Below are 23,773 nucleotides of genomic sequence, written 5' to 3' on the forward strand. Positions count from 1 at the left end.
GATGGTGACCTGTTGGGGTTAGCAAACCACCATGTCTGTGACTGCTTAAAAAAAACAATGTTTTTTTTTTCTTAAATGAAGCTGTTTTAAAGGGATGCATTTAAAAAATGAAATGTTTCATTTTTATATTTTAAGGGTATGCAATGGTCTGTGGGGCAGTGAGGTGTGTAAATATTCTAAAAGAGTGGGTCCTTCGCATTTGCAAATGATTACCACCAACTTTGAGTTGATGGTAAAGTATGAATGTTTTGCGACCACATTTGGCCACAAAACATTAATACATACCATTCAGCTTCCTTATATGGAAGAGAAGCCCTGAACACACCTCTTCCAACTAGCGATTCTGTTTTTAGCCATAAAGCCAAACTGCAATTCTTTAGAATCGCAGTTTGCCTTTGGTACATTGAAAACTGCTGTTTTTCAGACGCAGATGGTCCGATTCTGTGAATGGGGACTTAGCAACTTCAAAATAGCTTTGTACACCTGGCCACTAGTTCTCGATGACAGCTGTCACCAGGAGGGATTGAAAGCAATAGTTTGACTTGAGTCCCACACTGAGCCATCACCTATTGTTTACCCTTCTCTCTCTTCCTGTTTGCAGAAAGACCAAACCACGCACGGGAGCTAGCCAGGGAGAAGAACCTCGATCGCTTTGATGCTCTAGTAGTCATGTCGGGAGATGGACTGATGTATGAGGTAAAGTAGGGGTCTAAGAGAAGGGGCGACAGATGAACTAAAACTACCTTTTTGAGCAACATTATCTCTTTGAGTGAGCTTGTTCGTCACTCTTATGGTATTTAGTGCCCCTTGAACAGTGGATGTGTGTGATGTGTGCATTTCTAGGAATAAATTGAAGAACTTATCTTTCACACACTCACAACCTGTGCTATATATACATACATATACATATGCAACCTACTAGCAGTCACCATTAGGTACTTAGGACCTAATTTCCATAGGAAGAGTGATTTTTATTTTGCCAATAACTTTGGCGCCACTTGACGAATCTTCACAACATTTTCAAAACTTATAATTTGCTTAGTTCAACTGCTGTTTTGAAAGCTTTGGTGTGATCCGCCAAGTGGGAGCTGAGAAAAAGGGGGACCGCAAAACGCATTTTCCCCATTAATATTTCCATAGGGTCTTTAGAAGGAAGTGTTGGCAGTTATACTGGGATTCGGCTTCAGCTGAGTGCCACAAAAAAGTGAAAACATAAGAAAAGGGGCCACCAAATAAAAAACATTTTTCAAACAAAAACTGTTGGAGGGATCCAACAGAAAAAAAAAGTGCAGTCTCCCACCCTTGTTTCAGTGAAGCCCCCAAGTGGGCCAGGTACTGAGGGCATTGAAATATTGAATGGGAGAGGCCGCTCAGTCCCCCCCGCAGCCCCGGGGACAACCACTTCCTAGGGACACAACATAAAATGGATATGGGCGGGAGGCTGCCTGGCCCCTCCCACAACCCTGGGGACAGCCACTTCCCCGGGGCACAGTATAAAATCGAAAGCAGGAGGACCGCCCAGTCCTCCTGCAGCCCCGGGTACTGCCATCTCCCAGGGCACAATGCTTCATCAAGTGCGGGGGGCTGCCCAGCCCCTGGGGCACATCTTAAATTAGAATGCAGGGAAGCTGCTATGCTTAAAAAATTTTCTGTACAAATGGCGAAAGACTTTGTCCCTACCTAGCTCAGCGTGGATAGCATTGTGATAATATTATGCTCAAAAACTTTGTTAGATAAACAGACATTTAAAGTGAGAAAATCTAGAGTGTTGTTGGTGTTGCAGGGTGCGCCTTACTCAAGCTGCTCTCCACCTAAATTTAAGAACTTCTCAGAGTCCTCTCTTCTTTTTTGCTTAATTATGCATCACTCTAACCCTGAAAGGATTTTATATCTATATCTTATCATCTTATATGTATAGCACCTAAGATATAGGCAAGTCAAAAAACGCTTTTTTCTATGGAAACATGGTCCTAACTATAACTACCTCGACCACCACTAAGTTATATATATATATATATATTTTTTTTTTCTTCAAAAGAAAAGTGTGCCAGTGATTCTTGTGGCGCATGGAAAGTTTTGGTGTGATCCGTCAAGCGGGGGAGAGAAAAAGGGGGGAGAGTTCATATGTTAATTCCCATAGGACTTTAGACATGACTACAGCCCGAACCACTGGACGGAATTACACAAAATTTGTCAGAAAGCTAGCTTTCGGCACGCAAATTACACTTTTGCTTATTTGGTGTAAATCCATCCAGTAGTTTTGGAGATATTAAAGTGAAAATAAATGTGTATATCTTGGGATGTGGATCCTCCCCAATGACTTTGTGAATAATGACGAGCTTTTACAGGGAAATGCACAGCTGTGACTGACTGGCAGCACTTCCACCAGGAAGTGTTGGCAGCCATCTTGGGACTCGGCTTCTGCAAAGTTCCACAAAAAAAGTGTGGAAAAAAAGGAAAGGGGGCTAGGGTAGAGACACCCTAATCCCTTACCTCTGGTTTTGGGGTCCCAGAGGGACCCCGCCAGGGCAAAAAAAACATTTTGTTTTTTGCTATTAATTTGCAAAAATGTTGAATTTGCAGCAAAAATAATTTGTAAAAAACAAGCAATGGCCGTTTTGGACCCCTGCAGCCCCAGGTATCACCACATAGTTGGCTCCTGCTATGTCCCAGTTTGCCCACCCCTGGGACATAGCTGTTTGCTGTGGCTTGGCGGCATCTTTGACAGCTGCTGCTAAGTCACAGAAACACTCTGCTCACAGCAAGGGAGAGCGGTCAAACAGCTCTCTCTCACTGCGAGCAGAGGTTTCCTCTGTCTCCCTGCCTGCGGAGATTGGCAGGGAGACAAAGGAACAATTGATGTCACAGAGAGGGAACTGCTGCTAAAGCAGTTCCCTCTCTGTGACAGCATTGCTGGCTCCTGCATGAGACGGGCTACCAGCTGGGACTGTGGGGCCTTCAAAATCCCCCTACGGTACCCAAAATTGTGACTGAGTGCCCTTGGGGGGCACCGAGGTGATATGGCCGCCCCAAAGGATCGGGTCCCTGGGGCCGAGATTGGCCCTGGGGAAAGGGGATATGTGCCCCATCCCCACAAAAAATAATAAATAATTAGGCCGCACCCCAGGGGATGGAGTCCGCGGGCCGAGATCGGTCTGGGAAGGGGGACGCGCAGCCCCCTCCCCCCAAAACAAAACTTAATAACTAGGCCCAACCCTGGGAAATGGGGAACCCGGGCTAAGATTGTCCTGGGAAGAGGGGCTGTATGCCCCCTTCCCCCCAAAAATTAAATGTTTAGACCAGGCTCTGGGGCATGGGGTCCCTGGGGCCGAGATTGGCCTGGAGAGGGAGGCTGCGTGGCCACCTTCACCCCCCCAAAAAAAGTACATGTTTAGGCTGGTCCACAGGGGATGTGATCGCAGTGGGTGGAATGTTCTAGGAATGTAGTACATTGTCTAGGGCTATGCCATTTGTTAAAGGCCCTCTCTGCCGTTATCGGCCCTTGCCTTCGGCTTGGGCCTAAAACTCTGAGTCAAGCCCTTTCGCAACTGTGATAGTCCTTGCCAAATATAATGCTTAATTGTTATCTGCCACTCAGTTTAGCTCTGTACAGCACTCGGCTACCTTTTGGCTGGGTTCATGCTATTATACAGGTTAACAAAGCAAGAGCTTCTTGTGCTAATTTGCTGCAGTATGTAAATACATATATGTGAGACATTACCTAGAATTTATGAGGTAAGACTTTGAGGGAGGGTATCGGCTTACTTTAACCTCTCTTGGTACAGAATGGCGTCACAGTGGCATCTCTAAATTAAGGCCCAGATATAAGAGGGCCTAGCTCCTCCTTTTGCCACAGTAGCATAATTTGTTTATGATGCCAATGTTGCTCAATGAGGCCAAATACGCAGCACCATATTTACAAGGTGGCGCAATGCATGCAGTGCACCACTTTGTAACCCCTTGTGCCACAATATGCCTGCACCAGACATAGGGGGTCATTCCGACCCCGGCGGGCGGCGGGCGCCGCCCGCCGGGCGGAGACCGCCAAAAGACCGTACCGCGGTCAAATGACCGCGGCGGTCATTTTGACTTTCCCGCTGGGCAGGCGGGTGACCGCCAAAAGGCCGCCCGCCCACCCAGCGGGAAAGCCCCAGCAACGATGAAGCCGGCTCCGAATGGAGCCGGCGGAGTTGCTGGTGTGCGACGGGTGCAGTGGCACCTGTCGCGATTTTCAGTGTCTGCTTTGCAGACACTGAAAATCTTAATGGGGCCCTGTTAGGGGGCCCCTGCACTGCCCATGCCAGTGGCATGGGCACTGCAGGGGCCCCCAGGGGCCCCACAACACCCGTTCCCGCCTGCCTCTTCCTGGCGGTGTAAACCGCCAGGAACAGGCTGGCGGGAAGGAGGGTCGGAATCCACATGGCGGCGCTGCTTGCAGCGCCGCCGTGGAGGATTCCCTGGGGCAGGGGAAAACCGGCGGGAAACCGCCGGTTTCTTTTTTCTGACCGCAGCTTTACCGCCGCGGTCAGAATTGCCCCTGAAGCACCGCCAGCCTGTTGGCGGTGCTTCCTCCGTCCCCGGCCCTGGCGGTCCATGACCGCCAGGGTCGGAATGAGGCCCATAATGTATGGAAGTGGGGGGCGTTCCTCCATTAGAGGGTCCGCAAAAATGGCTCAATGGAATCTAAGAGATTCCACTGCGTCATTTTTAGTGGCTATTTTTTAACGCCTACACAGACCAGGCGTTAAAAGGGGGAATACCATTGTTGCCAATGGGCTCCCTATGTAGTCTGCAGGATTCCAGCCAAATTTTGGATGCAAAAATTTTGTGCCTAACTTTTAGGGATACACACAGCTGCCATTAAATTGATGCATGCATCTACGTTATTTTAGCTCAGGGTCAATAAGGTCTAAGTACTGTACATTATTTCTACATTCCAGCCTGCAACTCTCATCTCGAGCAGCAACTAATGCAGAACTTGTCTTCTTGATTCAGTGAATGTATTTAAGCAAGAAAGATTGTCCTATGAAATTATCAACAGGCTTATTCGGCAAGTTATGCTATGCCTGAAAAACAGCCTTCACTCATTAAAGGAATATCATTCCTTAGTAATAATGGTCGTTCGTGTGCCCTATGGTCTGGTTAACCACGTTCTAATTGCATTAGGGCCTGGTTTTCCTAAGGGATTGTGTGTGTGCTCGAGCAAAGCTATGCAATTTCGTACTATGCCCACTGGCTTTTATAATAATAAGTACATTAGCACAGTGCCACGGGTGCACCAGCATAAAACCTTAGTAGCCGCAGGCGTGCACAGAAAAGGTTTCTTTAAATAATTTTTTAATAGTTTGTTTCTAGTATTTTGCAGTCCTTACATTTATGTCAATGGCGTGCGTATATAACTTACAGCTGTACATGTACAGGTCAACGTTACACAGCACTGTTGAAATTCCCTGCACAGTCTCCTTGCCCTTCAGTATGGGCGAGGGATACATTCTTTGAGATGTGTACCTGGTTCTGATGTGTTACCCTTGGTAGAGGGGTTGATGCCTGCCACTGAAAGACAATAGGGCTTTGGGATGTGTACCTGGTTCTGATGTGTTACCTTTGGTAGAGGGGTTGATGCCTGCCACTGAAAAACAATAGGGCTTTGGGATGTGTACCTGGTTCTGATGTGTTTCCTTTGGTAGAGGGGTTGATGCCTGCCACAGAATGACAATAGGGCCACACCAGCTCTTCCTTCCGAAAAGGGCCTCCTGCACGGCATCTACTCTATTGTTTGGGGACAGTGCACTCAAATTGAAAACCTATACATATGTGATATATCTCCCACTAGACATGCAAGAAACTAAACGTACAGGACTACCCTCACCACTGATATTTTTCGATGCAAGGGCATTAGGAGAAAAATGCCACATTTATTTCAAAATAGTTAATGAAACAAAATACAACTTTTCATTTTTTTTTTTTGTTCTGCTGGGTAAGTTTTTTGCCAGTCAACCGCCTCCTTGTAGGGCACTAGAGGTTTACAAAAACAAAACATGCATGCAACGTGAGAAAAAAAGTCTTGACAAAATAAATAAAAAAGTTACCTACAAAAAATACAACTTTGCAATTTAGTTTTTCCTGCTGGGCACTTTTTGCTAGTAACACGCCTTCTGTTTGTAGTGCACTAGAAGTTAAAAGAAGGAAATGGTATATCAATCGCGTCTGGAGTAACGGACGGGCACTGATTAAGATGAATCAATTTGTGCTTGGTCCCTGCTCCACTGACGGGAACCAAAATGATGATATGATCCCCAGTGATGAGTTACAAGGCTGTAAAGAATGGTAAACCACGGAGTGCTCCAAGCCCTTTTCCAACTATAACAGCATCTCACTAGCGATATGCCTGCGCTAGTGAATGCTACCTTAGACTCAACCCTAAAATGAGGCTGCCTCTAGTACAACATCCAAAACACAAAGGGGGTCATTCTGACCCTGGTGGTCAGTGTTAAAGCGGCGGCCAACCCACCAACAGGCTGGCGGCCAAAAAAATTGAATTCTGACCCTGGCGGGAACCGCCAACACAGGCCGCCGCATTAACACTCCGACCGCTACGGCGGTACAAACAAACAGCGCGGCGGTCACCGCCAACAAGCAGGCGGCAGACAATGTACCGCCCACCCTATCACGACTCACCAATCCGCCACCTTTTCCGGGGCGGGAGCCCCGCCGATAAAAACACGGCGGAAACAGACATCTCCAATGGAAAACGCTTACCTCGACACACTCCACGCGGAATCGGAAAAGCATGGAACCCGAACTCCACATCCTCCCAGCCATTGCCTTCCTGCTCTTCTTCCAGGATCACGAACCTTGCCGCAGACGACAACGGTGAGTACTGCACCTACGACACAGGGGAGGGGGGAGGAGGAAAGGTTACGGGCACACACATACGCCACACACCCACCCCCACCCTCACCCCCACCGAAATACCTACACACCTATGCAGATAAAAAAGTCAGAGTGACACCCCCAAACACCCCCCCCCCAAAAAAAACAAAGACAAAAGGCAATGAATGTAAAAGTAGAACTATATTATTGCAACAATAAAGTATAGCGACCTTAGCAATATATGAAGAATCAATACACATCTAGAACTATATCCATACAAGTAGCAAAAGTCCGGCCCAGTCTTTCAAAGTCCAAATGTCCGTGGGCCAATGTGCAGCAACACATGGGCAAAGCCCACACACGAGATCGAGTCCATTGGAGAGAACACTGCTGGGGCATCACAAAAATAAAAAACAGGCACCTCAGGGGGAAGGGAAGGTGGGGCACCTCAGCCACATGAGTCCACGACGCCAGATCCACGAAGGCCCTCCATGCCCACTGTGCCATCCTGGGGAGTGCAAAGCCACAGTCTCACAAGTCTCTACAGTGGGTGGATTGCCCACTGTGCCATCCTGGGGAGTGCAAAGCCACAGTCTCACAAGTCTCTACAGTGGGTGGATTGCCCACTGTTACATCCTGGGGAGTGCAAAGCCACAGTCCATCAGGTGGATTACAGAGACCACTGGTCATGGAGGAGGCATGGTGGGCAGAGTGCTTGACAGGAAGGGCCCAGCGGAGCGGTGCTTGACAGGAAGGGCCCAGCGGAGCGGTGCTTGACAGGAAGGGCCCAGCGGAGCGGTGCTTGAGACGGCGGTGCCCAGCGGAGCGGTGCTTGACAGGAAGGGCCCAGCGGAGCGGTGCTTGACAGGAAGGGCCCAGCGGAGCGGTGCTTGACAGGAAGGGCCCAGCGGAGCGGTGCTTGAGACGGCGGGGCCCAGCAGAGCGGTGCTTGACAGGAAGGGCCCAGCGGTGCTTGACAGGAAGGGCCCTGTTCAGTGGTGCTTCTCACGGCGGGGCCCTGTTCAGCGGTGCTTGAGATGGCGGGGCCCTGTTCAGCGGTGCCTGTCTTGTGTTTCCAGTGAACCACACCTGGCCAATACTTGCCGCTCAGTCTGCATCGGACCTTTCCGTTGCGGGGCCCTCCTGTGATGGAGTCCTGGGGCCCTGGGTCTCCTCCGATACCCCCGGAATGGGGCTGGTGGGGCCCTCATGGCCAGGTCGGCTGCTCCCTGCCTTTTGCTCCTTGCTGCCCTTGCCCTCCTTGGCAGACTGTCCGTGGCCCTTGGCTCCCTTACCCGATGTGGCAGGTGACGGTGCAAGGCTACCCTCCTTGGGGGCAGGCGTATCAGGCCTGTCGCGCCTGCCCTTCAGTTTTTTGCCTCTCTTCCCAGGGGGGGGGCTGGCTGTGCCTTTGCTGCTGGACGATGTCCCAGCCCAAGGAAAGGGCGGACTCCAAAAACCAGGCATGACGTTCTTGGGAGTGGCTGGGCTGGTGGTGGCTGAGGTGTTTGTGGAACTCTTACGGGATGGAGGGGGTGGGTCAGGTGAGGAAAAGAGGTCAAGTTTAGAGAGGAAAATTTTCTTTGGAGCCATGGGAAGGGTAGCTGGAGTGGGTATGGGAGTGGAGGAAGAGGATGTGGTTGTAGGAGAGTCAAGTGTGCTGTCTTTGGGTGCAGGTGCTTGGGCAGGAGGCTGACGTGAGGTGGATGGCTGTTGTTTGGGTGCCTGCCTGTGTTTGTGTGGTTGGGAAGCGGGGGTGACAGACACACTGGGAGAGAACACAGGGGACGTGTACATGGCAGTGGGGGTGGTGACTGCACGTGTGCGGACTGGTCTGGAGGGTGTGCTGGTGATGGGTGCAATGGCTGATGGTGGTGTGCTTGCAGGTGTGTGTGGAGACGTCACAGGGAGGTAGGAGGGAGACGAGGAGGTGGGGGACACAGAGGAGGTAGTGACTGTTGGCATGTCTGCATCTGGATGTTGCTTGGGTGAATGCTTGTGTGTCCTGTGGTGCTTATGTCTGGATGAGCTGCCCTTGGGTGTTGAGGTGTGTGCAGGCTGGTCTGTAGGTGTGGATGGGATAGGCAGAGGAACAGGGGAGTGGGACTGGGTGGAGGGAGTCAGAAGAGGGAGGCTGGAGACAGGGACAATCGCTGCCATCAGTGCTGAGGCCAGAGCGTTGAACGATCGTTGATGGGCAGCCTGACCCGAATGAAGGCCCTCCAGGTATGCATTGCTTTGATGCACCTCCCTCTCCACACCCTGGATGGCATTCAAAAGGGTAGACTGCCCAACAATGATGGTCCTCAGGAGGTCAATGACTTCCTCACTGAGGGCAGCAGGGGTGACTGGGGCAGGGCCTGAGGTGCCTGGGGCGAAGGAGATGGCCGGCTTCCTGGCCTTGCGGGCACGGGCCGAAGGCCGAGGGGCTGCTGGGAGGGCGGAGCTGGTGCCCTGGGTGGTGGCTGTACCTGTAGGATCGGTGGGCACGGATGTTGCCGCCACCGCAAGGGAGCTCCCTTCCGAGGATGTGTCGGTGTCGCTGACGTCTCCACGGGTCCCGTGGTGGAGCCCCCCTCGCCCTCCTTCTCACTGGTCATGTCGGAGTCCGTTGCATGGCCCTCCGGGGCCATGTGAGATGCAGCTCCCTCTTGCGCCGATGCCACTTCTCCTCCGCCTGATGATGCTAATGCACACATTCACAGAAAAACAAAGAAAATGGGGGGGGGTGGAAAACATAAAGACAAGTTGAGTGCATGCATTGGGGACACCGTTGGCGGAGAGGACAGACACAGAAGCCCCCTGCACTACACTGCGCACTTGGGGTACACTACTCATTCACTGGGACATGCCCTACAAGCCTATGGGCGACAACTGCCCACACAGTATACACTGGTCCATGAATCGCGTTACTAGGCACCCTACAGAGGTGGGGGGCGGGGGCACAGGACCATACCTCACGGACGGGCCTATCCTACAGAAATCGCCTTGGCCTAGGGATACCCACAGCCCTCCTCCCCCACCCAGGCACCTCCACTGCGCGCAAAATAGCTGAATGTGCTGGTACTCACCCCCTTGTGTCTGCTGTGATGTCCTCAAGCGCCCATCTAAATCGGGGTAGGCCACCGCCAGGATCCGGGAAATCAGGGGGGTCAAGGTACGACTGGCACCCCTCCTAGGTTGGGAGGCCATCCCCAGCAGAGCCTCCGCGGTCTTCCTGCTCCCGCGGCGGATGTCCTCCCACCTCTTGCGGCAGTGGGTGCCCCTTCTGTTGTGGACACCCAGGGCCCGGACGTCCTTGGCGATGGCACGCCAAATGTCAATCTTCTGATGGGCGCTGACCTATGTGACATGTACAGGGGGGGAAGAGAAACATCATCACCTTTCTGCATGCTCGATGTGAGTGGCCCCCCCTCCCCAACCTTGCCATGTGGCACATGCTCTCATCTGTCGTGCCATGCATTCGTCATTCGCTGCCCTCCCCGCCATCGTACATCCTCCCCACTCAACCCAGGCATTGGGCACTATGCATTGCCCCCCGTGTACTCACCTGTTGGTCTGGAGGCCCGTAGAGTAGCGCATACTGGGGGAGGACCCCGTCCACGAGCTTCTCCAACTCCTCGGAACTGAAGGCGGGGGCCCTTTCCCCAGTCGCAGCAGCCATTGTCACTTCCAGACCGAGGTCACAGCAGCACTTGCAGTATAGGTCCTCTCCTGTGGATGCTCAGGTCTCGTGTGATCAAGCAGAGAGAAAATGGCGGTTACGGCCGCGGCGGTGCGTACTGCGGCGGTGCGTACCGCGACCGCCGGCGCTCTCCGCCATTGGCTCCTGAAACCCATAGGGTTCAATGTTGTCCAATGCGGCTTTGCGCCACGGACTGCTACCGCCTACCGCCACGGTGTGCCACGCTTGCGCAATGACCTCACTTCACATTGTCACACTTCACAGGTCAGGCAGCCGCCATTTCAAGGGCCCACATGGCTTAATTCCTACTGCGTCACACATGGCTAGGCCTTGCACCGACAATCATACTAGCCATTCAATCCCGAGAGATTCGTGTACTGTGCATGCTGTGGGCACTTACCTGTGGGTTGCTTGACTCTGTGCTCCATGTTGTCCTTCCAAGGCATCGTCCGCTGGGACTTGCGAGGAGACGGAGGAATGTTCCCGTGTACAGACCGCTGGTGGACCTGTCGACAATGGAAGAAAGACACGTCATACTCACCTACAGACTCAACCGTGCCACTATACAGGAACTGTGTGCCCAGCTGGAGCCAGACCTGATGTCGCCAACCCACAGGGATTCCGCCTCTAGTGCAGGTGCTGTCAGTACTGCATTTTTTTGCCAGTGGATCATTTCAAACTACCGTGGCCATTTCATCTGGGATGTCTCAGCCTATGTTTTCAAAGGTGTTGTCCAGAGTGTTGTCTGCCCTGATGAAATACATGCGGAGCTACATCATTTTCCCTGAGGTGGGTGACTTGCCTACAGTGAAGGGTGATTTCTATGCCCTTGGACACATTCCCAATATCATTGGTGCCATTGATGGTACCCATGTGGCTTTGGTTCCCCCAAAAGACGATGAGCAGGTGTACAGGAACCGAAAAAGTTATCATTCGATGAATGTCCAGGTGGTCTGTTTGGCTGACCAGTACATCTCCCATTTAAATGCCAAGTTCCCAGGGTCAGTGCATGACGCGTACATCATGCGAAATAGCAGCATCCCTTATGTGATGGAACAGCTACAGAGACACTGTGTGTGGCTAATTGGTGACTCTGGTTACCCAAACCTGCCTTGGCTATTGACCCCAGTGAGGAATCCCAGGACCAGGGCAGAGGAACGGTACAATGAGGCCCATGGGCGTACCAGGAGGGTGATTGAGCGGACCTTCGGCCTCCTGAAGGCCAGGTTTAGGTGCCTGCATATGACTGGTGGATCCCTAATGTACTCACCAAGGAAGGTGTGTCATATCATCGTGGCCTGCTGCATGCTTCACAACCTGGCTTTGCGACGCCAGGTGCCTTTCCTGCAGGAGAATGGTCCAGATGGTGGTGTTGTGGCCGCTGTGGAGGCTGCAGAGAGTGAAGAGGAGGAAGACAAAGAGGACGACACAGACAACAGGGACAGAGTGATACTGCAGTATTTCCAGTGACACACAGGTAATAATCTACTCCTGCATTGTATTATATCTGTAACTGTAGTGGCTCTCTACTGTCTGACCTTTCACCCCAATGTATGGTAACTTAGTTGTGTATATCACTTCCTATTTCAGTGATCTGATCCCCACGGAGTGCCCTCTGGTTTTTTTCCCCATGGACTACCGCTGTGTGACACTGGTATGTTGTCATCACAATGTAAATAGAAATGTTTTGTTGGTTATATCGAATACATTTGGTTTAAATAAATAGATAGCAGAATCCAGTTGGTTTTTGTGCAATAATTGTGTTTATTGAAGTTTTCAAATAGGTGTATAGTTCAAAAAGGGTGATGGGTGATGGTGGAGGCATGTCCATGGCAGTGTCCAGACTGTCGTTCCTACAGGTCCATTGTCCATATGCCTGTGGAAGGTGGAGCAGGGGCAGTTCAAGGTTGGACAGGGTGAACAAGTGGGACAGTGGGATGACATCCGGGGGTTTCCGTGCATGGCGGGGGTCTTGACATCCTACTCTGTCTTCTTCCTAGATCTCAGGCCTTTCTTGCGGGGTGGTTCTTGTTCTGCAGGGGGTGGGGTCCGGGAGGGCCGTTGCTGTTGTGTCGGGGCCTCCTGACCACTAGCGCCGGCGGAGGTGGTGGGCTGTTCTTCCTCCATGCTAGTGGCAGGGGCCCTTTGGGGGGCCACATGGTCCCGCAAAGTGGTGACAATCTGGTTGAGTGCAACCACCATTGTACCCATTGCGGAACTGATGCTGCGCAGTTCTTCCCGGAACCCCATATTCTGTTGCTCATGCAGAAGCAGGATCTCCTGCAACCTGGCCAGGACCGTTGCCATCGTCTCTTGGGAGTGGTGGTACGTTCCCATGATGGTGGTGAGGGCCTCTTGGACAGTGGGTTCCCTAGGCCTGTCCTCCCTCTGTCGCACAGCAGCCCTCCCAGTTCCTCTTTGTTCCTGGGCCTCTGTCCCCTGGACGGTGTGCCCACTACCAGTGCCCCCAGGTCCCTGTTGTTGTTGGGGTTGTGGGTTACCCTGGGTGCCCTGTACTGATAGACACACCGCTGCTTGACCTGTCCTGGAGACAGAAGCATGGGCCCGCTGGGTGGGTGCTGTGCTGGTGTTTCCAGAGGGGGGTAGGTCTGCTGTGGCCTATGGCTGACTGAGGGTAACCGACTGTCCAGAGGTCCCCGATGGTCCGGGCTGGTCATCAGGTTCTAGGTCGACAGAGCTGCTGTCATCACTGGGGGCCTGTTCTGGAGGTGGGATGGACAAATCTGGACCCTCCTGGCCGGTGTGTTGGCGTTCGGGCCCTGCAGGGGTACAATAGTATGGTTATTGATTTTGTGTGTGCCATGGCGTGTGATTTGTGGGTGCCCTTGTCCCCCAGTGCTGGCAGTCCCATGTGGGAGGAGTTGTGAGGGTGGTTTGTGGGGGGGGATGGGTATGTGCAGTGGTCATGCTTAGGTGATGGGTGTCCATGGTTTGTGTTGGCATTCAGGGGTTGGGGTTGGGTTGGGTGGGTTGTGCTGGTGAGACATTAACAGGGAGTATGTGTGCTGGGGGGTTAGGGGTGAGGGTGGGGGTGTGGGTTGGCATGCTGGTGGTTGGGGGGGGTGAAGTAGTTGAGATTAGACTTACCAGTGTCCATTCCTCCGCCTACTCCAGCGAGGCCCTCAGGATGCAGGATGTTCAAGACCTCTTGCTCCCATGCTGTGAATTCGGGTGGAGTGGGTGGGGGTCCGCCGCCAGTCTTCTGCACAGCGATGTTGTGTCTTGACACCATCGACCGCACCTTCCCCCGTAGGTCGTTCCAGCGCTTTCGGATGTCTTCCCGATTTCTGGGATTCTGTCCCACAGCGTTGATCCTGTCGACGATCCTTTGCCATAGCTCCGCCTTCCTGGCTATTGTGGTGTGCTGCACCTGTGTGCCGAAGAGCTGGGGCTCTACCCTCATTATTTCCTCCACCATGACCCTGAGTTCTTGGTCCGAGAACCTGGGGTGTCTTTGGGGTGCCATGGGGTGGTGTGGATGAGGTGTGGGGTGGTGTTTGTGGTGATGAGTGTGGTGGTGTGTGGTGTTTTGTGCGTAGATGTGGTGTGGGTGATGATGTTGGGTTCCTGTGTTTGTTGTGCTTTGCGTTCCCTGTGCTCTCTCTCTGTGTATTGCGCCTTGTCTCTGAATTTCGATTTGTGGGGGTTTGTGGGTGATGTGGGTATGTGTTTTATATGGTGATGGGTGTGTGGGTGTGTTGTTTGTATGTGTATCAGGTGTGTGTATTTCGAATTGTCCAATGTGGCTGTGTTTTGTAAAGGTGTGTGTATTTTGAGCGCGGCGGTGTGTCCCGCCAATGGAATACCGCGGTTGAAAGACCGCCGCGTGGATTTGTGGGTCGTAATGGCATGGGCATGTTTGTGTTGCCGTGACGGTGGAGGTTTGGTTATCTCCAGTTTATCGCTGACCGCTGATGAGGCGGGCTTCAGTGGATGTCGGGTTTTTGGCGGTTTGGCAGTTGTGGGTCAGAATGACCGTGGTGGTTTACCGCGGCCACGGCGGTATGATGGAGGTCTTCTGACCGGCGGTAAGAGCCTTTTACCGCCGAGGTCAGAATGACCCCCAAAATGACATGGTAATCTGTTGGGAGCATTTGGCAATTTTGATTCTAGCATATAGAAAGGGCATAGCTATATTTTGATGCTGCACTTTTGTGCCATTAGTTATATATAGAAATATACTTTGGAGTATCTATCTAACTTTAATATCCCACAGAGTGTGACTATAGGAGATGGCCCCCCTTCACCCTGAACAGACCTTGAGGCATAGTCCCGTTAGGCACTAGGTAAAGTAGAAACCAATATGGGATATATGAATGTGTTTTCTTTTCATATGTGTCCTGTCACCATTGTATGCATGCCATGTGTAAGAGCTTGATGTGTCACGTGTGCCACGTCTCTATTGTAAAAAATGTATTTTTAATGTTTTTAACATCTAATGGTGGTCTGCAAGATTACAATACTATGGGGGTTATTACAACTTTGGAGGAGGTGTTAATCCGTCCCAAAAGTGACGGTAAAGTGACGGATATACCACCAGCCGTATTCCGAGTCCATTATATCCTTTGGAACTCGTAATACGGCTGGTGGTATATCCGTCACTTTACTGTCACTTTTGGGACGGATTTACACCTCCTCCAAAGTTGTAATAACCCCCTATATGTACATTGTAATTGTACATGTAACATTTCTGCCTACCCTAATGCTGCAGTTCTTTTCTTCTTTTTCTACCCCTATATTAGGTAAAATTACCTGGTGACTGCTATCAGAGAGTTAAGGCCTCTCTATACATTTTCATACCTTCAGCTTAATGAGAGTAGGGATCTGTTTATAAGCCCTGGCGAATGCCTGAGACCTAGTTAGGCTGTCCAAGGGCAGAAACATGTTGGCACCTCAGAGGTTCGTAAGGACCATGGTACCCACTAAACTTCTCTGACCATACTCTAAAGTATTTTTATCTGATCCCCAGGGTACCACCTAATAAAGGGTACTTTTTAGTTTACTCTAAGGGATTTTTTAATAGCACTAACAGGATCCCAGATATTTATCCAGAGAAATTTAATTTCTAAGAACTCCCTCAAGACTCCCACTTGAGGTTGAGTCAGCCCTGGTAGTAATCACCTTACCAGGGCAGGACGAGGTGGCCTATGATGAAGCATGTCACATTACGTGAGTAGGCCCACCTTGTCCAATGCCTGGAAATGCCATGAGTTAGAGTAGGAAAGTAAGAAATAATAATAGGGAGACAGAATTTCTTGAGAAACTTTGGAAATTGCCAGATGTTCCCAAACAGGTTACCATGTCATTTTGTGTTTTGGACATCTTAATGAAAATCAACTAGTAATAGAAGGGTGGGCCAGTGGACCGTGTGGGCAAGGCCTGTTTGTCATGTGTGTACAGAGTAGGTGCTTGACTTGCCAAGTAAATGGATAGTGATTTTCTAAGTCTGCTGGGTCTGAGGAACCTTCTGTCCTTTAGGCAGGACAAAACCTTCATGTTGCAGCCTCAGTAGGGTGAAGAAGCCTCTTCGGAGGCTGATGCTCGGAACCTCTTACACTGCACCCTAGGAATACTCCACTTGGAAGGAGACTTCCAAGATGGGAGGCCCACAGTTGCACCCTAAGAGCAGCACAGGTGGGCAGTAAATTCAGCCTGAACTGCTTGTGGGGGTTCTTCCAGGGAGCCTGTTCCTCAGACGCTGAAAGACAGAGTTGCCCTGGATATGTCAGTAAAAGGGTGCAGTGGAAACCGAGGGGAAGACTGTAAGTGCACAGGTACACTGGATCATCACATGGTATCCTCACGTACCACCTACAGAGACTGCAGGTTGTATGAGCACTGGGCTTTCTCGCCTAAATTCTGGATGGGTGGTTCCCCCTCTCTGATGGAAAGAACAGAAAGGCCCATAAGCTGTGCACTAGTCACCCTTGATAATGCACAGCATATTCATTTGAATTCAGACCTTTTTGGACTTTTGATTTTCTAGTGAAAATGGAATACTGCTTGTGAATAATGTATAAAACGGGAAAGCCTAATGAAAGAAGAAATACTGGACTAAAAGACTGACAGAAACCATGGAAAGAAACATGAGCTAGAGGCAGACAGGAGTAGGAGGCACATGTGGAGGAGCAGGGTGCAAGTGATACATAATGAAACTTAGGGGGATGCATGTGATGCCCTCCAGGAGCCCAGCCCCAGGATATCAGAGCTGGGTCCATGAAGCAGACCATCCGAAAGGTGGAGCCATCGTTCATGAGCAGCTGGAAACAGCAGAAGCATAACTGTGAAAACAAAACTTGTAACCAGTTCTGCGGTTTAACAAGGGTGTGGAGCAGAGGTCTTCAACCTTTTCTGTAACAAGAGTTATTTATGTTCAGTGAAAATTATCCTGAGCTACTAATATTATTGGTGTTGTATTAGTGACCATGCCAGACAAGGTTACAATAGTGACCACCCCATGAAAGTTTACTCATAGCGATTACCTCCGTACATTAGGCAGGGCTGCCAGTAGCAATGTAAAAATACTTTTTCAATTTGAAATGTCTCTAAGTGGGTAATTAATGACATCCATAGCTGCAATGCCCCTGGCACCAAGGTAATAATATCAGTAATATTTCATGATTTATCACTCAAATAGCATCTTTAAATATATTTTGGAAATCTATTTTTCTGCAAACATCGGCTGATGGTTTCTGAAAATACACACATTTTCACCTCAAATACACACGTTTCAACTATTGGAATACATATATTAATATAACCAAACAAATGTTTCTAGTTTAATAGGCTGGACTCCATACAGGAGAGTTACTTTCAGGTAGCCAGAGAGCTACCAGTAGCTCCCGAGCTACTCTTTGGGGAAGCCTGGTTTAGAAACACAACCCAACGTCTAGCCCTGGAATGCCAATTGCTGTAGCCTGAGCTCATTAACTCTACCCTAAATTTGCCCATTTATAAGTTAGGGTCTTTTGAGAGTCCTGTTTGCTTCCCATGCCATGCCACACTTCTAGCCACTTAGCGAGAAGCTGGAGGCTCTCGTATCACTGGAGTCAAAGGGTGTAATGTGGTTCCCGCTGTCCCTGACTTTGTGGTGAGCCGGCATCCGTGCCTGGTGTACTCTTTCACTCACGTGTGCTGCTTCTGGGTAAGGAATGGCCAAGTTTGGCCAAGGAGATTTGGATAAATGAAATTCTGCACCAAGCAATCGGCTCCTTCACATGAAAACAGGGTTGTGTGAGGGAGTGGTACAAAGGCCGGTAGATATCTGTATGGGTTGGTAGTACACGTGAAAGCCTGATGCCCCGCTCAGTTGCACCTTGGCGGTAAGCATCAAGAAAGTGTAATCTGGTGGCCTGTGCATGGGACCATGACGGGCATGGGAGAGGACCCTCCCTTTGGTACCAGGAAACATAGGCCGAACTCATGCCGTCATTTCATTTACTGTTCAAATCGACATAAAGACCACCTGAGAGACCGTGTTTAGGTCATTCGTCTGTGCACCAGCGATTTTGGGGATTTAAAGACGTACCTGCCATGCCGGAGAAGCCGCCATGTCTCATCGGGAAATAATTCAGTGACAGCTGTTTTAGTGTAAAAGGTCATTTATTAGGACAGGATTGCATAAATAACATAACCATTAACTTTCAAAGGTAACCGTAACTTTAATAACGCCCTCCTATTAACATCTCCTCGCTCATCCTTCTTCTTCAAACCCTTATCTCGTTTCCATTCCCCTACGCACTCCCCTTTTCCTTTCATGCCCCATTTGGTTCGTGCGTACCCCCACTCAGAGCCTTCACCTGCTTGTTTATTCCCTAGAAGGGTGGCCAAGCCCGCATCTGACTCACCACCCTCCCCCATCTACTGCCAACCAGCACAAACCCATTTGGCGTTTTGCTGCCCCACCCCCCCAAAGGCCACGCTACTGCGACCCAGTACTTCTCATTTCTTGTTTGTAATCCACCAATTTTCTCCCCACAAATCTTCCACCAGCAGTCTCAGATTTGTCAGATATTATGCGTTTCCCATTGTGTACAGGTGAACACCATCGTTTCTGAACAGTGCCACCTCCTGCTCTGTAATGTTCTCGTGTTTCATTAATTTTTTGCCCTTGCGCCCAGCAAAACCTTTACTCCTTCGAGCCCGCTCCATGGCTCCATACTTAACTGCCCCTCTCCACCCTCTACGCGGAACAAATTCTGTCCACCCAAGTATGTACCATGCCCTTTTTTGCTTGAGAATCTCCAAATCCCTCTGCACGTGTTGCAGTAACGTGAGTTCTGACAATTTCACAAGGCCATCCTCTCCCAAATGTATGATTAACAATTCCGCCACATCCCCAATTCCATAAATTAGCAGTGATGAAAGGAAGCAGGTTACCCCACCGCCTTCTGCTCTTTCCCCACCATAGCACCTCGTGCCGCCTGCTGGATAGTCCCAGGCCCCGACCATATATCTGTTTTCTCCACGAACTTCGCTGCCCAGTGGACAAATTAATGGCCGACCAGCCATGTAACCATCTTGCTCTGTGATGGACCAAACGCATCTCCTGCAATGGAAAAATAACTGTAACCTGTGTTGTGTTGTTTTTTTTTTTTACAGAACAAACCCCCCCCCTTCTAAAACCCCCTCCAACTGTATCGCCCCACCTTTCAGGGTCTTAACTTAAAGTTCACAACACCTTGATCGCTAGTGGACTCTCGCCTTGACCTTTTGCCCAGTCCCAACCCAAATGCGCTGCGGCCGTAGCTGCCCCAAACCTAAACTAAGGTGTACCGAAAAAACCATGGCCCGGCGGCCCACACGACCCAACGCCATCCTCAACACTCGTAAGAGCTGAAAACTAGTGAGTTTGGACCTTGATCTGTGCACAAAAACCCCGGCTTCCTTGTTTGACAACCGTGAGGATTGACTGAAAGCTCCAAAAACATCCACCCTGCCAGCGGAAAAATTGCTAGCTCGTATTCATCTGCGCAACATACCGGCAATTCGTGTAACAAATCTAGTAACGACTCAAAAATTGGGTTCCCTGGCCGTTCTACCCCCCACCGCTCTAATTCTGCCCCAACCTTTAAACATTCTTCCCACAGATCCTTTCTTGCTGGGTCGTGATCAAAAACAATTGCCATAAAAAAGGTCCACCTGCCAGTTTACCCCCAAATAGTGGCCGCTGATACCCTCTCTGAAACATGCACCGTACAAGAACTCAAAACTCCTGATGCTCTAACTGTTTGTCACTCTGCCCCCAAACTTTCCTGTAACCGCTCAAAAACTGAAAAAACCCCAACCAGGCCAGCCGGTAACTTCGCCGGTTGGAGTCCGCTAAAAACATCACCACCCACCCGTGATCATCATACCCCCCAAATTGTCTGCCGGGACCGCTGTCTTGGTCCGCTCCGTTCCTGACCCCAGGTTGCTGAAACGCTGCCCCTGTGAAAGGGACAGGGAAACCGCAATCTCGTTGACAACTCCTGGTATATGGACAGCTTTAAAGATCACAATTCCGAGATAAGCCCTGCAACATGAATCGGCGCAACCAGCGCAAAAACCTTCGCATCCCTCGCTTCCTGTCTGTTCCTCAATCCACGACAGCCATGTTGTTGGTTCTGAAGAAAACTGCCCTATATGCTAACTCGCGCCCCCATACTGCCATGGCCACCAGCAAGGAAAATAATTTCCAGAAAAGCAATGCTCCTCCTAAGTTGTCACCAAAATGCTGGCCTCGCCTCCGAGCACCATCTGCCATCCCCGAAAATCTCTAAAACCATGCGCTCCTGCCGCATCTGAAAATATCTGCACCTGCCATACTGTCTCTTCTTCCCAGAACCACCTGGGTACCCCAATTAATTGTTTCAGAAATATTTCCCACCTTAACATCTTCCGAGTCCCCTTGACCCTCTTATTCTTTGGTGTGGCAAAACTGCGCCTGACATGCACGACCCTAATCACCTGCAAAAACATCCTCCCCCCTTTAACTGTCCTACAAGCAAGGTTAAGGTACCCCAACCGCTTCTGGGCTGTCTCGAATCGATTTTCCGTGCTTCCTATCACCGTGTCCAAGAAAAACAGCATCTCCGTTACTGTCTGTGCCGGTAATCTGTCCGTCATTATACTGGAGTCTTAAATCCCTACCCAGAAAGGTAAGAAACTATGAGGGGCCTTTGGTCTTTCTGGGTGCCAACGGCACTCCCATCTGCTGTGCCATATCCTGAAAACCTTCCAGAGCCGTCCGGCACTCCCCACGAACCCTTCCTTCCTACAAAAGAAGTCATCCAAATAATGGGTCACCGCATAATGCCCACTACTCTTGACAAAGACCCACTGCATGAAGGTGCTAAAAGCTTCGAACAACGCGCATGAAATCGCGCGACCCCTGGGCAGGACCCTGTCCACATAGATTGCCCCTTCAAGCTGCATTCCCCAGCAATTCAAAAATCCCTTCTTGTGTGTATCGGCAATAACCTGAAAGCTGATTGTATATTGCATTTTTCCAGTTCTGCCCCATGGCCGCACGCCCTGACCAATTTTACGGCATCATCCACATATGCATACACCAGTCTGGTGTCTTCTGCTGCCATGAAATCGTTAACAGATGTGCCCTCCGGCCATGAGAGGTGATGTATCAACCTGATTTCACCCGGGGCCTTCTTCGGCACGACTCCCAGCGGGGATATCATCAAAATCTGACTTGGCCGCCCATAAAAAATGGGCCCGCAATTCTGCCCAATGCCCGTTCCTTGTCCAGCTTTTCCTTACCACCTGTGGTAATTCCCATGCAGACCGCACATTGTCTGCCCAGTGTCTCACCCGTGAGCCGTGGTCACTGACCCTCAAACCTTCTTGAATCCCTTCTGCTAACTCAAAGCAGCTGCCCTATCCGTGTATATACGCAGCCCTGGTAAGATAAAGACTAACCTAACTGGCGTAGGCCCCCTTTTGGAGCAGATAGCGCCCTGTGTCCCTCTGCCTTTTGCCGCCCTCCATTGTACGGAGGGACTGGAGGTGAAAAACATTGAGTAACCTGATGACGGCCCCCGCACTTGGAGCAGTCCTGTTTCCTTTTTACAAGGATGTCTGGATCAGAAACCTTTGGTGAAAATCCTGCACGCTCCTGTCGTGTTAAATGTTGTTCTTTGTCTCCCCCCCCCCCCCCGGGGCTGGACGTGCCTGAAAAGGCTTATATACCACCGGTAACCCACTGGCCGTATTTGTCGCTACTGCGGATTGTGATGATGTCATCCCCTGCATCCATAATTCTGGGTCTACATCCCCCCCATGGCTTAATGATGTCCATGTATTTAAATAGCGCTATAGCCTATGACAGGGTATTTCTCACAATAAATGCTTGCAAAATTAAAAACGCTGACGTCCATATTAATTGGCACCCTCGGCCTACGGGCCAACTCCTACTCTTCTTCCTTAGACCCTCCTTTGGCTTGTATGTCCTTATGAAAGAGTTTAAAAACGTCTACATAATCAGGTCTCCATATTCTTGCCTTCGCTTTTTCCGCTACGTGTGAGCACAATGGCATAGCCAGACCCATATAGGGTAGCCTCTTCTTGTGTCCTCCCCCTTCCTACTCTCCTGTGCCTGACTTCTCTCCTGCTATCTTGTCCCCGCCCTCGCCCTCAGTTGTAGCTCTGGCTCGCAGCAGTGTGTCAACTGTCGAAACTTCCCCCACCCCAACGGACTTGTAAGTTGAAATGACATCCCCTTTTCGCCGTCCCCCAAACCTACCACCATTGCCCTTTACCTCTTCCACGTGTGGTCGAAAGCCGCGAAAACTTTCCGGGCCCCTCGGCCCCGTGCTTGGTCCTGCCTTCTTTCCTGTGGACCCATGCTGTTGTCCCGCTCCTAAAAATAGAAACAGAGAGAGGGGTTGCGCCGCTCCTGCGTCCTCTTCCCCTCCCCCTTATGCTGTGTACCTCTGTTTCCCAGATCTCCCCCTTTTCCCATTCTTCCAGAAACCTATTCATAGTCCAGTTCTAGCACTTCCTATTCGCACACATTCGTTTGTCAAACACTCCCACTCATCCTCATGCATTTATTAGACATGTCATCTTGCCCCACATGGCGTCCGCCATTCTGTGTTGTCCCCGATCCTGCGAAGTAGAGAAGGCCGCCGAAGACCCCTCTAGCGCTTCTGACCGACGTGCCGGGGCCGTATTGCGCCCCGTTGGTATCGCCTTCATTCTACCAACCTCTTGCGTTGGCATTGACCTTCCGCGCGCCACATGGCCGTATGCGCCACTGGCTCCCATCTTGCTACCTAAAACACTATCCTCCCCGACTTCCTGTCCCCTTCCGCTCGGGACCCGTACCCATCTGCCCCTTCCTCTGTCTTGGGGCATGGTTCCTACGTTGCCTGTACTGTCTGCTGGCCTCTCCGGCTGCCAGCCGCATGGCACGGACATGTCCGGGGCGGGGGTCCCTCCTACACTTGCCTGCCTGTGCCCCCTTGCTGCGGCCCACCGAGGGAGTGTTGATAAGGGATACGTGGCCTTTGCGTAACCTGCCGCCTCCCAGGGTCTTGACGTGGGGCCTGGACAAAGGGGGGGGGGGGGGCCTGTGAGCGCGTTCATTTTTCCCTGCGCAATAGCCTCCCTGTATAAAATTGTATCTATTACTTTTCATAATATATATATATTTTTTTTTTTTGGGGGGGGGGGGCGCCTGTATTGGCCATAACTCGCTTAATTGGGCCCTGAAAGCCTGTGGCGAGGGCCCCACGCCTTAATGTGTGATCTCCCCCCACCTATTAATTATAGTTAACCAGCCTGTGCCTGAAAACATAATGCTCTAATTTAAACTTACCCTTGTCTACTTACTGATAATTTTTTTTTTTTTTTTTTTTTTTTTGAGAGCCCCCACGCGGTCGGAGCCAGGCAATCTGGACCGCCGCTGAACGAATTGAAAATGTTGGGCCCCCAGAAAAAAGGGGGAGGGGGACTGCTGTCGGGGCCCCCAGGGGGCCGCAGTGGCTCAAAACAGCCACTTGCTACTGCGGTGGTGGAGCTGCGAATGCAGGCCTGCTGGCCAGCAAACGCGTGTCTTGATCCTGAAATGGGGGGGGGGGGGGGGGGCGGCGCTCGAAAGGAGCGCATGGCCACCCCCAGTAATTGTGAAAGGGGGCCGCGCGGGCTGCAAGCGTGCCCCGGCCCCCTAGTATTAAAACCAAAGGACACCAAAACTCC

At 50.9% G+C, this 23,773-nt stretch overlaps 1 protein-coding gene across 1 annotated transcript in view; it reads left to right on the plus strand.

Annotated features, from left to right (window-relative positions):
* The window catches only part of SPHK1 (sphingosine kinase 1), a 137,688-nt gene that overhangs the window by 82,417 nt on the left and 31,498 nt on the right, over positions 1 to 23,773 (plus strand). Inside the window, exon 3 of the mRNA XM_069200224.1 lies at positions 602 to 696. Within this exon, the coding sequence (XP_069056325.1) occupies positions 602 to 696 (95 nt within the window). The remainder of the gene's footprint in view (positions 1 to 601; positions 697 to 23,773) is intronic.

This window comes from Pleurodeles waltl, chromosome 7 (genome assembly GCF_031143425.1).
Source record: "Pleurodeles waltl isolate 20211129_DDA chromosome 7, aPleWal1.hap1.20221129, whole genome shotgun sequence".
NCBI lineage: Eukaryota > Metazoa > Chordata > Amphibia > Caudata > Salamandridae > Pleurodeles > Pleurodeles waltl.